The sequence below is a fragment of the Ambystoma mexicanum genome, chromosome 10, assembly GCF_040938575.1.
Source record: "Ambystoma mexicanum isolate Mex_15411 chromosome 10, UKY_AmexF1_1, whole genome shotgun sequence".
In the NCBI taxonomy this organism is placed as follows: domain Eukaryota; kingdom Metazoa; phylum Chordata; class Amphibia; order Caudata; family Ambystomatidae; genus Ambystoma; species Ambystoma mexicanum.
Genome location: NC_090932.1, coordinates 1,611,957,827 through 1,611,971,703, shown reverse-complemented (window position 1 = coordinate 1,611,971,703; position 13,877 = coordinate 1,611,957,827). Strand labels below are relative to the sequence as shown.

The following is a 13,877-nucleotide window of genomic DNA, read 5'->3' as shown; positions in this document are numbered from 1 at the left end:
GACCCCTGGTAACCCCCAAATGACGTCCCTGATTGCCGTGTCTGTGGATGGTATGGCTCGTACTTTGACATACGAAGCAAGGTGCTATAGTTACAGTATCTTGGTGCTGTCACAGAAGCATTGGAGAGAGGTTAGAAAGACAAATGTGAGATGTGCTTTTCAGGTACTGTGTGCTTAGTTTCAGAGTATGGATTTCAACTGTCCTGTTTTTTTCAGCGGTGTTGCTGAGAAGTGTTTAATGGCTGTTCCTTTCTTGGCACCTCAATTGGAAGATGGCTTAAGCCATCCACGTTGTTATTTTCCCCTCAGTGTATTCTGCCCTGAGTGAGTGCTGTGCTAGTTGGCGTCCTCTGGTTTAGCGGCAGGCTGAGCTGCCGCTGTACAAGGAGATGCTGGCTAATTTTGGAGATGCTAACCTTTTTTTAAAAAATAGTTTATGCTAAAGACTTTCATGCATTTTAAGGAGGGGGAACTATCCTGGGACATGGATTCGTGGTTTCTAGCATTTTCAGAAGGGAATGGAATATATATAATGTTGACATTCCATATTTATTTAATGGATGTGATGCCACAATGGTGTGGGGGGAGAGGAGGCATTAGTATTATTGCGTGGTAAGGAGATGAGCATAAGTGGATGTTCAAAAGTTTTGGAACTTTTATTAAAAATGCATGCGTATTTAAGAGCATAGTGAATGTGGCATAATTGCAATCTTATGCTGAATATTGCATATTTGAACATTGTTTGTTTGTTTGTTTGTTTGTTTTATTTATTTGTATAGCGCTCCAAACCCAAGGGTAGAAGGGCGCTTAAAGAAGATGGTTACATATTGTGATATATATATTTGCAAGATAAACATTTTACAGAGATACAAGATACAGCAGTTATCAAATTTCACGGACATGGTTAAGTAGACCTCCTATCAAGGGTGTTGCTCTTTGTTCAGGAGCCAACCGATAGCATGTTTCCTAAAGATCTGGAAGGACTCAATAGTTTTAATGTTGAGGGGTAAAGTGTTCCAGAGTTGGGAGGCAAGTACTGTGAAGCTAGTTCCTTCCGCTCTTTTTAATGAGAATTTAGGCACTGTTAAGCATAGATTGTTGGAGGATCTGGTGGTTCTTGTGGCAAGTTTCATGGTAAACTTGTTGATGATATATGGGGGCTAGGTGGTTTAAACCCCTGTACGTGAGGCAGATGGTTTTCAAGTCAATTTTTTCGTCGAATGGAAAGCCATTTGCATGATTTTCTAGCATTGGAAATGTGCTCTCACCTGGGAATGTTGAGTGCTGTGCGAAGAGCGTTGTCTTGAAGTACCTGTAATTTTTTATTTATGGTTTGGTTAGCACCTAGGTACATACTATTGCAATAGTCCAGTTTAGACTGTATGAGGGCTCTGGCAAGCGTGAGGCAACTGTTGGTTGATAGGAAGGGTCTGCTAGGCGGCAGAGGCAATCATGTTGGTTTGTTTGCAGAAGTTGGAGTTGGCATCGAGATAAAAGCCGAGGTTTTTCACACTTTTGGCAATAGGGATGGTATGACCATCGATGGTGATGTTGTTATAGTTGGGATTAAGTTTAGACAGGTTACCGGTAGAGCCAACAAGGAGGAGCTCTGTCTTCTCATCATTCAGGCAGAGGCCATTAGAGGCCATCCATGCCTGAATGATGGAGAATATTTCGTTAATCCGGGTGACGTCTGCGTGGTAATTGCCTGTGATGGTGAGGAGTATTTGGGTGTCATCTGCGTAGTTCGTGTAGGTGACACCCAGACAGTCCAATTGGTCAAGGAGTGGCTTTGTAAATATGTTATAAAAAGTGGGGGAGACACAGAAGCCTTGTGGGACCCCGCATGAGATAGGAATGGGGTCTGCTGCAGCTGTTGGAGAGAAGACTTGCATGGTTCTGTTAGCCTGAAATGATTGTATCCATGCGATGGCGGGGGAGGAGAAGTGAGCTGCGATGGCTAAGTGGTTGCAGAGGATTTTGTGGTCGACCAGGTCGAAGGCCACTGATAGGTTTTGTAGGGGTAGGAGTGCAGTCTTGCCTTTGTCTTTGATTTCATCAATCTGACTTTTAAGATCAACAAGGGCAGCCTCTGTACCATGTTAAGGTCTAAAGCCAGATTGACGTAATCCTAGCAATTGGTTAGATTCCAGGTATTCTTGAATTTGGAGGTGGGCGACTCTGTCCAGTATTTTTAATAGGAATGGGACTGTGGTGATGGGTCTGTAGTTGGTGGGTATGGTTGGGTCTAATGATTGTTTTTTCAGGAATGGGAGAACCCAGGATTGTTTTAGGTTGCTGGGGACTGAATTGTTGGTGAATGATAGGTTAATAAGTTTGGTGATGAAGGGGGACAGATCTCTGGCTGCGTCTTTTATGATCTGGGCGGGGCAGCTGTCCCCTTTGCAGTTCGAGGGTTTTAAAGAGGTGATGATTTTTTAAACTTCTGCCGTAGTTACTTTCTTGAAAGTGAAGTTTGATGTGGTGTCAATGGGCGTTGGTGACCCAGGGCTAGTAAACTTGTTGTTCGACAGTTGTTGGCGTTTGTCCTGTGATTTTATTGTTGAGGGCGTTTTGGATGCTGGTGCACCAAGGCTTGTCTTTCAGACATGTGTCTTTAGGTGGATTGGGATTTTCTACTTCTTTTAGAGTTTTAAATAATTCTTTAATGGAGCATCCTGCCTGATCGATTCTGACGTTGCATGCATCTTTTTTGGTGCAAATTATTTCGTTTTATATAAAGTGGTTATATTCTTAAGGTTAAGTTTGTTTTCCACAGAGGGATTGGTTTTCCATGTGCCTTGAGCCTTGGCTTTCTTTTTTATGAGTAGCTTGAGTTCGGGGGTGTACCATGTGTTCAGGTGCACTCTTGGTTTATCTTTGCGCCATTTCAGAGGGGCAATGGTGTCCATTGCCTTGGCCATTGAGTCATTGAAGGGGTCAATCAGAAGGTTGAAGTCAGCGTTGGTTGTGAGTGCATTAAGGGTGGGTAAAACCAGGGGTAGTAAGGCCTCAGCAGTAATGTTGCATTTGTTTCTGGTAGGGCAGGCTGGTGCTATAGGGCATTTTTTGGGAGTTGCATGGGTAATGTTGATCTCGAGAGGTATGAGGTGGTGATCCATCCAGGCTAGAGGCTGGGGGTCCTTACAGGTTGTGTCGCAGTTGTAGGTCGCTAACCAGTCGATAGTTCAACCTTTCTGGTGGGTGGGGAGAGCAATGAGTTGTGCAAAACCCTGTTCTGTTGCATTGGCTAACGATGCAGCAGGTGCATCGTTGGGGTCGCTGTAACCAGGGTTAAGGTCACCTAGGATAATAATTTGTGCTGAAGGCTTAGAGTTTTCAGCAATGAGAGATGTGATGTCTTCTTCAAAGACCCCTGTGGGGCCTGGAGGTCTATATATGAGGTGAAAGGTGATTGTGCTTGTGGGGGAGGTTTGCAGCTTGGCAGTAAGCAGCTCGCAAGATGAGAATGACATGGGGGAGGCTGATCTGAAGCCTAAGGAGGATTTTGAAATGATCGCTACACCTCCTCCCCTGGCGTTAGGTCTGTCAGATCTGAGGATAGAGTATTTGTCAAGGATGGCTAGCGATAAGTGGGGTCCGGATGCTTCATGAAGCCATGTTTCTGTTAATGCTAGGAAGTCAAGATCATTGGTTAGAATGATGTCAGCAATTTCAGTAGGGTGGGCAGCAAGGGATCTAACATTAGTAAGGCACCTTTTAATGCGAATGGTGTAGGCTTATTAGGTGCCTTATGCTTCTTGTCGGTTTTGGAGTTGGATTTGGTGGTGGGCCTGCAGTGTGTAGTGAGGAGCCTAGTGCCTAGTCTGTAACTGCAGGCTTTGAGGTTAGGAGTGAAGGAAGTGGTCGGTCCAGGTGGCTTGGGTGAGGCAAGGGGCTTGGTGTTCAATTTGGTGTGGTTAGTGTTCATGGTAGGTGGGGTGGAGCCTGGAGTGCTAGGTCTAGTGTGGTTGAGGGTTGAGCTAGCGTTAGTTGGGAGGTCGATATTTATGGGGTAAATGGGAGGCAGGTGGTGGGTAGGTAAGAAAGGGGGCAAGGGGTGGTAGAAAGGGTGTGGGGCAGGGGATGGGGTGATGTCTTGGGCATTCAAGTTACGCTAGGACATCTTTGTAGGCTATATAGTTATTGCCACTGCAATTAACGTTATCCAACGTGATGCAGAAAGGGAACATGATAAGAACAAGCCAGGTGATCATGGTCTGGCTACAGGGTGCGCAGTACTGGTGGCCTGAGGTGTACAGCTAGTTGGGTGAGTATCGCCGGCTGTGGCTGGTAGATGGCTAGCTTGGACAGGTTAGTAGGGTTGCGTCCGGAGTAGAGATGATACGCTTAGTCCAGTGTGCAATGGGGCAGCATCTAAGTGCAAGATAATACTTTGGCTGAAGAGTGCAATGGGCCTCTAGATTCAGGAGTGATACATTCGGTGGAAGTGCAATGGTGTATTACCTAGGTTCGAGATATCACGGTTGGGCTAAGATACAATGGGCAATACCTTGATTCAGAATGACATTAGGCTGAGATACAGTGGGGCAGCATCTAGATTCGAGATTCCACAATTGGGATAAAATGCAATGGGCTATACCTGGATTCAGATGACACATTAGGCTAAGATGCAATGGACTATACCTGGATTCAGATGACACATTAGGCTAAGATGCAATGGACTATACCTGGATTCAGATGACACATTAGGCTAAGATGCAATGGACTATATCTGGATTCAGATGACAGGCTAAAATACAATGGGCTATATCTGGATTCAGATGACAGGCTAAAATGCAATGGGCTATATCTGGATTCAGATGACACAGGCTAAAATAAAATGGGCTATATCTGGATTCAGATGACAGGCTAAAATACAATGGGCTATATCTGGATTCAGATGACACAGGCTAAAATACAATGGGCTATATCTGGATTCAGATGACACAGGCTTAAATACAATGGGCTATATCTGGATTCAGATGACACAGGCTAAAATACAATGGGCTATATCTGGATTCAGATGACACATTAGGCTAAAATACAATGGGCTATATCTGGATTCAGATGACACATTAGGCTAAAATACAATGGGCTATATCTGGATTCAGATGACACAGGCTAAAATACAATGGGCTATATCTGGATTCAGATGACACATTAGGCTAAAATACAATGGGCTATATCTGGATTCAGATGACACAGGCTAAAATACAATGGGCTATATCTGGATTCAGATGACACAGGCTAAAATACAATGGGCTATATCTGGATTCAGATGACACAGGCTAAAATACAATGGGCTATATCTGGATTCAGATGACACAGGCTAAGATACAATGGGCTATACCTGGATTCAGATGACACAGGCTAAAATACAATGGGCTATACCTGGATTCAGATGACACAGGCTAAAATACAATGGGCTATACCTGGATTCAGATGACACAGGCTAAAATACAATGGGCTATACCTGGATTCAGATGACACAGGCTAAAATACAATGGGCTATACCTGGATTCAGATGACACAGGCTAAAATACAATGGGCTATACCTGGATTCAGATGACAGGCTAAAATACAATGGGCTATACCTGGATTCAGATGACACAGGCTAAAATACAATGGGCTATACCTGGATTCAGATGACAGGCTAAAATACAATGGGCTATATCTGGATTCAGATGACACAGGCTAAAATACAATGGGCTATATCTGGATTCAGATGACAGGCTAAAATACAATGGGCTATACCTGGATTCAGATGACACAGGCTAAACTACAATGGGCTATATCTGGATTCAGATGACAGGCTAAAATACAATGGGCTATATCTGGATTCAGATGACACAGGCTAAAATACAATGGGCTATATCTGGATTCAGATGACAGGCTAAAATACAATGAGCTATACCTGGATTCAGATGACACAGGCTAACATACAATGGGCTATACCTGGATTCAGATGACACAGGCTAAAATACAATGGGCTATACCTGGATTCAGATGACACAGGCTAAAATACAATGGGCTATATCTGGATTCAAAAATGACACATTAGGCTAAAGTGCAATGGGCTATACCTGGATTCAGATGACACAGGCTAAAATACAATGGGCTATACCTGGATTCAGATGACACAGGCTAAAATACAATGGGCTATACCTGGATTCAGATGACACAGGCTAAAATACAATGGGCTATATCTGGATTCAGATGACACAGGCTAAAATACAATGGGCTATATCTGGATTCAGATGACAGGCTAAAATACAATGGGCTATATCTGGATTCAGATGACACAGGCTAAAATACAATGGGCTATATCTGGATTCAGATGACAGGCTAAAATCCAATGGGCTATACCTGGATTCAGATGACACAGGCTAAAATACAATGGGCTATATCTGGATTCAGATGACAGGCTAAAATACAATGGGCTATATCTGGATTCAGATGACACAGGCTAAAATACAATGGGCAATATCTGGATTCAGATGACAGGCTAAAATACAATGGGCTATACCTGGATTCAGATGACACAGGCTAAAATACAATGGGCTATACCTGGATTCAGATGACACAGGCTAAAATACAATGGGCTATACCTGGATTCAGATGACACAGGCTAAAATACAATGGGCTATATCTGGATTCAGATGACACAGGCTAAAATACAATGGGCTATATCTGGATTCAGATGACAGGCTAAAATACAATGGGCTATACCTGGATTCAGATTGACACATTAGGCTGAATGGGCAGCACATAGATTCAAGGTGAATCACTTAGGCTAGGATATAAGTTACAGGAGGGCAATGCCTGGGATCAGGATAGCATGTTTGTCAAGAAGTGCAGTGCACCTGGGTTTAGAATAATGCATTAGTCTAGAATGTCGTAGGATAACAGAAACAGCATTACAGCTGTGTTGGGCATCGGCAGGGGTTTTCTTTCATGTGCACCAGGATTTAAATGTGGATGCTGCGTGGTACTTCAGAAGCGGAAAGCGGGGAGGAGCGCAACGCTTACCGCGCGTCTCCTTATTCCGGTAGAAATCATCTGTGCTTCGTGCCGGACGCCTACTGCTTCTGCAGTGGCGGATCCAGGTCTGGGGAGCTCCTGCTCCTGGGCTGGGTGCTGTGGAGTGGGAGTGGGAGTGGAGTGTTTTAGATTTAGAGTTTGTGAATGCAGTGTTGAATGTAAGGGGAGTGAAGCGTGTTTGTGGTATGGAGACGGTTGAGTACAGAGTAAAGCACTGCACGTGTGTTAAATGCACAGCTGCTTTAAAATGGAGAAATGTGACCATGTGCTTCCTACAATGCGGATGTCATAATGTGGCTGTTCCTTACTTTGCACTGAGTGATAAGTGGGAAATGTAAAACGCATTTCTAGTTGTAGACTTCAACATATGTGTGCGGTACATTGGGTGCAGTGTGTGTGTGTTATTGGTGAATGGATATTCATTAGTTAGGTGAGGTGTGGGTGCACAATAGGTGATGAGTGTGAGTGAGCACTAGAAGTGGACTAGGAGCTTAGCGCTTTTGGATCATAAGTAGAGATTTAAGCGCTATAGGCATTTTGCGAGATTTGTAAGCACATGCAATGCAAATGTTTGTGAGAGTGTGAGTGTGAGAGGACATGCGTTTGTGTCAGAGTTATGTGGAGGCACAGGGTGTGTATAGAGTAGCTGGTATATTAGCACATAGAGTGCTACGGTTGTAGGTGCATAATGCATTTTGTTGTGAAAGCACTATAGTGCAAGGAGTTTTAGGGCCTCATTACACGATAGGCGGTAAGGGTTTACCGGTACCGGTATCTTACCGGTACCGGTAAACCCTTACCGCCTTACTACGAGGTCCCTTTGCCGGATGGAGAATTTAACGCCTGCTTTTTGCAGGCGTTAAAAACCAACCCGCAAAGGGACCAGGGAGCTAATTACGGTACCGCAATTTGCGGTGCCGTAATTAGCACCTTCCCCATTCCCATTATGCCCTATGGGGCAAAAATGGGGAAGGGCAATGGGGGAAGGGGGAATTACCGCCCCACAAACCTTGGAATAGGGCGGTAATTCCCCTTTCCACCAAGGCAGTGCCGGTATTTTACCGGCATGAACCAAGGTGCTAATAGCACCTTGGTCCACCGCCATCCGTGTAATGAGGCCCTTAGTGCCCTGTAGTGGAGGTGTAGCCAGGATTGTGTGGCCAAGCACACAGTGTTCATTGATTTCTACTTTTGGAGTTATTTGGAGGACTTGACCTCATGTACCTCTTCTTGTGGTAGTGGAAGTGACACAAGATGAGGCCCAGAGCCTCTGAGTGGTTTATCATTGGAGTATGTATCTGTTTGTTCTTTCCTCAGGTTATAGCAGTTTCCGGCATGTCCTGGCATCTCACGTTGATATGGAGAATGTGTGCATTATGTGGGGTATACAGATGACTAGTGGAAATATTGGATTTGAATTTGAATTGTTATTTGCACCTGCATGGAAGCATATAATCCATGTTGGTGTAATGGCTTACTACTCTACCTCAGAAGTTGCAGTGGGCATTGTTTTTGCACATGCGGGCTAAACTTTGGTTTGTATGCCTATATTGCGCACTATGTCTATATGGTCGTGTTGTTTTTATTGTGCTCTTTGTCGAGTATGTTGCTTTTCTGTCATTATTCTGCCTTTGCATTTTGTTTTCTTTCAGGAGAGGAGGCAATGTTAGATGTTTTGATGTGTGAAGGTTCAGCATGGTCATTTGTTTAACTTGTTGGATTGGCTTAGTAGTGTTAGAGGTCTTGATGTGTGGAGTTTCAGCTTGGTGGTGTTGTTAGCTTGTTGGTTGATTGGCTTAGCGGTTGTTTTATGAGTGACTTGACAGGATGTTTGAATGCCAGAGTGGTTGCTCCTGATTGCAGAGTTGGAGTCTCTGTTGGGAGAGTGAGGGTGTGCGTAGGAGTGGCAGTCCTATGGCTTGCGGATGGCAGACCCAGGTGGAAGGAGCAAAGGTTTCATTTAGAGGGTTTGCAAATGTTAGATGTTGGTTTTGTCCTCTTGTGGACAGAGTGTTCGCAGGTGTGGCAGGCCTGAGGCCTCGACGTGGCAGCTCGAGGCAAAAGGAGTTCTGGCCCTCCTTTCCCAGTCTCTCCGTCCCATCATCCTCAGTCCCTCTGGCCCTCCATTCCCAATCACTATCTCCCTTGTTCCTCAGCCCTTCTGGCCCTCCTATCCCAATCTCTATCTCCCTTTTTCCTCAGCCCTTCCGGACCGCCTTACCCTATCTCTGTTTCCCCTTTTTCCTCAGATCATGTGACCCTCTTCTCCCAGTCTCTCCCTCCCTTCTTCCTCAGTCCCTCTGGCCCTCCTTTCCCAGTCACTATCTCCCTTTTTCCCCAGTCCCACTGGCCCTCTTTTCCCAATCGCTATCTCCCTTCTTCCTCAGTCCCTCTGGCCTTCCTATCCCAGTCTCTCCCTTTGTTCTTCCTCAGTCCTTCTGGCCCTCCTTTCCCAGTCTCTCCCTCCCTTCTTCCTCAGTCCCTCTGACCCTCCTGTCCCAGTCTCTCCCTCCCTTCTTCCTCAGTTCCTCTGGCCCTCCTTTCCCAGACTCTCGCTCCCATCCTCCTCAGCCTTTCTGGCCTTCCTATCCCAATCTCTGCCTCCCTTTTTCCTCAGTCCCTCTGGAACTTCCTTTCCCAGTCTCTAACTCCCTTTTTTCCTCAGTCCCTCTGGCCCTCCTTTCCCAATCGCTATCTCCCTTTTTCCTCAGCCTTTCTGGCCCTCCCATCCCAATCTCTGTCTCCCTTTTTCCTCAGTCCCTCTGGACCATCCTTTCCCAGTCTCTAACTCCCTTTTTTCCTCAGTCCCTCTGGCCCTCCTTTCCCAGTCTCTCCCTCCCATCTTCCTCAGCCTTTCTGGCCTTCCTATCTCAATCTCTTTCTCCCTTTTTCCTCAGTCCCTCTGGAACTTCCTTTCCCAGTCTCTAACTCCCTTTTTTCCTCAGTCCCTCTGGCCCTCCTTTCCCAATCGCCATCTCCCTTTTTCCTCAGCCCTTCTGGACCGTCTTACCCAATCTCCGTTTCCCTTTTTCCTCAGATCATGTGACCCTCCTTTCCCAGTCTCTCCCTCCCTCCTTCCTCAGTCCTTCTGGCCCTCCTTTCCCAGTCTCTCCCTCCCTTCTTCCTCAGTCCCTCTGACCCTCCTGTCCCAGTCTCTCCCTCCCTTCTTCCTCAGTTCCTCTGGCCCCCTGACGGGCCCACCTTTCCCAACCTTTGCCTACGTCTGTCTTCAGCCTCATTCTTTCCTTGCGCAGGGAGTGTGACTCCTAATTTATAGATCATTTCTGGTCATATATGTCAAGGTGTTTAAGTACTTGTGTTAATACATCTCTGCCACTGTGCACAATCTTTTGAAGAATTAACATCCTGGGAGGAAGCTCTAGGTTACACCTACCTCTGTTCCAATTCTCAGTGTTCCAGCCCACATTTTCAAAACCACTTCAGGTGGTAATTTGAAGAAGTTTACATTTTTTTAAATGATATTACTAAACTGCTCTGGCAGTACATGTGACAGTGTTTGTGTTGAAGGCATGGCACACTGGAAGTCATGTGTAATGATATCCAGAAAGCTGGCAAGGGGCCAGTCCGGGTCCTCTGGTGTCTAGGACATTGATGGCAGGACTTGAAGCTTCTGAGAAAAGGGCCTGGCTGCCAAGGCCCTGGACATCGGATCTGGATTACCAGGGTGCAAGGGACGGACCCCACTGACCGCTGGATCAGGAAGATTGAATGACAGGACTGGGAGTTGGTGGTTAGAAGTCCCCTCTGGTAGAAAGGCTATGCCCGGTGGAGGTCTGCACTGGTAGTCATTGGGAAGAAGACCTAGGCCCCTAGAGCAGAAAACCTGGGCCTCCCTGGATGCCCATACACTAGGAGTCACTGGGTTGAGGCCTATTTATTTATTTATTTATTTATTTATGGGTTACATGTATATAGCGCACAAGCAGCCCACGGGCCTAGACCATGTCGATGGTTGCATTAGATGTCACTGAGTCGAAGGCCTGGGCCCCACTGGTGGCAAGCCGAGCATCATTAGAACTCACTGGGTAGAAGGTTTAAGGGCCACTGGTGGCAAACTTGGGCCTTGTGGATGCCAGCATTAGGAGTCACTGATCTAAAGGTCAGAGCCCACTTGCAGCACACCTCCTAGGCCCCAGTGGGAGGCCGCGTCAGGAGTCCCTGGGTAGCATGACTGGGGCTCATTAGCTGCAGTCCTGGGCCCCGCGGATGGCTGAATTAGGGGTCAATTTGGCCCATCTTGTGGGTAGTCTAAGACAGGGCTCATGTCAAGGGTACTCGTGGGTGGACAGAGTCCACCCACTTTTTTCAGAGGGTGGACTCTGCCCCCCCCACCATCCTCTTTGAAGTTATGAATTAAAGCTGACCTTGTTTTATTTTGTTTGTTTTTGTTTGTTTGTTGCGGATAAAACTACAGTCAGGTTTGCAGGCCACACTTAACCACTGCATTATATAACCTGATGAAAAATGAATACACAACTAAAGGTGAAATGTCCTATTTCGTAACTGCCCGTTCCAGGGAAAACATTTGTATTAGTTCTTGGAGTTTAAAACATGCACACCTTTTAACGCTTTCAAAAACACAATTAGAAGAAAATGTCCGCTCTTGGTTTTTTGTGAGTGTTGATGTTATGAAAGGCAAAGGCCAATCCTCCTGTGCAATTTGGGCGGTTATGCTAAACCAATTTAATGAAATGTGCATATTTCACCTTGTTACGCACATTTCTGGCAACGTCACATTCCATTGAGTTTGTTGATGAGTTCCTCCACTTAAATTATTAGCACTTGACCCCTGAGAACTCATGCCTTCCTGCTCCCCACTTTTCCCTTGCCCATGTTTCCTCCTGAGGGCAGTGATGTCTTATTGAAAGCCAAACACGTGTTCCTCATGTGCCTTTTATTTCCCGCGTAGGACCCCTGCAATGATTGGCTGCTCCTTTGTGGTTGACCGAGAGTATTTCGGAGATATTGGCCTGCTTGATCCGGGCATGGAGGTCTACGGTGGCGAGAACATCGAGCTGGGCATGAGGGTAAGTGGCACCGCACGATGAGAAGGAGTGACTGGACAGGCGTTTTCATGACACATTTAGTCAGGTATTCCTTGAGTCTAGCCGAAGTGATACAAAATGTGGTAATGCCAAGACGAAAGTGAAATGTAATATTCTGTCTTCACAGAGCGGCTGCTCCTGTATTATGAATTGATCACGCCATTTTAGGATTACAGCGTGCATTAAACAAACTGCTAAATTATTGTATTTAGAATTATGCAACACCAGCCTCCAGGGCCAGAATCTGACGGTTTTTCGGGATATCCCTCATCAATATCCCGGAGGAAAAATGTGCATACACTTAGAATCATTGTATGCAAATATTTCTTGTGAATATTAATGAGGGGTATCCTGAAAACCCAGCATGGATCCGGCCATCGAGGCCTGGAGTTGGACAACCAAAAGTTAGTATCAACAAGTCTAGAATTATGGGGTTTATTTGTCATAAGGATACATAATTTAACTGGAAAATTGGGCAACATATTGTTGAAAGAGTGGGCATACATCGTTATGTGGACATGACTGTCACTTGTAATAAGAACTACATGGAAATCTATGCTGAGGAAGTGATAAACACCTCTACTCTCAGAATTGTGATCAAAAGACATTTCTTTAATACTGGGGGCTATTATTGCCTTATAACACCTGCTTTGTTTCCAATAACTTGCACAGACTAGAACTTTTTTTCCCATCCCATGGAACAGTGGTTACAGGTATTTAAAGGCACATTTTGGAGAAACCTCATGGTTCTGTCACAAGGTACCCCTGGAGCATGTAGTCATATGGAATTGGGACTTGCCGTCCTTGGAACCCTTCGGGCTGTTTGAAGGGGACTGTTTCATTTTTTGAAGCTGTTGAAGACCATTGTCTATTATTGAAAATTCTTGAACAAACGTTAATTGAGCAATATAACCCAAGCAGGGGGCATTACCCGTCTGGTAATGCCCCGGGCCTCAATTAAAAGCCCGAGCAAAGCAACGGCTTTAACTTAAGCCCCAGGGCCTTACCAGATTGGTAATGACCCCTGCAAGGGTTATATTACTATTAGTACCTCGACACGTTGTACCGGAGTACTAATAGTGTATTTTACTCGAGTTGAGAAACGGCGTGTTAACCGTTTCTCAACTCGAGAAAAAACAACAAAAAAAGATGGCTGTCGTGGATTGGGGTGAAGGGAACTACTCCTAATTCCTTCTCCATTTTCCAGGGCGGGCGTTCTCAGGTTGGAGACGCGCCGGGAACAGTACTGCCCCCGGTGCCAGTGAGGGACAAGCAAGAGCAATGTAAATGGGGCGGGTGTGACGGGTCATTAGGTATGTGGAAAAGTGGGATATGGGTGAGAGGAAGGATAAGGGAAAGGGGGGAAGGGTGCACTTACCTAATTGCCGGCGAGGGAAAATGTCAGCCTCCAGTGTGTACCGCGTGTTTTAGACCCCGTCTGGGCCTCCTCATTGTCTGGGAGGCCGTCACGCACCCCTCGACGGTTACTAATTGTGAACAATAACAAAGCAGCTGTGCCATTTTCACAAGCACATTTAAAACATGTGAATAATGTTTTAATAAGATTGAGGAGACGCCTGAAAACTTAGATCCTTTGCCTGTGCTTAGCAAGCAACAAAAAAAACCTTGCATTTGGGACTGTACTCAAAATGACGAGTATTTACAAACTAAACAAACATGAATTCATTATCCTGAATATGTTACAGGAGTAATGCAACCGCAACCTTACATTCTCAAATGTCCATCCTCTAAATTGCAGCAAATGTA

At 45.5% G+C, this 13,877-nt stretch overlaps 1 protein-coding gene across 1 annotated transcript in view; it reads left to right on the top strand.

Annotated features, from left to right (window-relative positions):
* The window catches only part of GALNT9 (polypeptide N-acetylgalactosaminyltransferase 9), a 1,283,051-nt gene that overhangs the window by 703,961 nt on the left and 565,213 nt on the right, over positions 1–13,877 (top strand). The window contains exon 6 of the mRNA XM_069619988.1: positions 11,975–12,092. Coding sequence (XP_069476089.1) covers positions 11,975–12,092 — 118 coding nt within the window. The remainder of the gene's footprint in view (positions 1–11,974; positions 12,093–13,877) is intronic.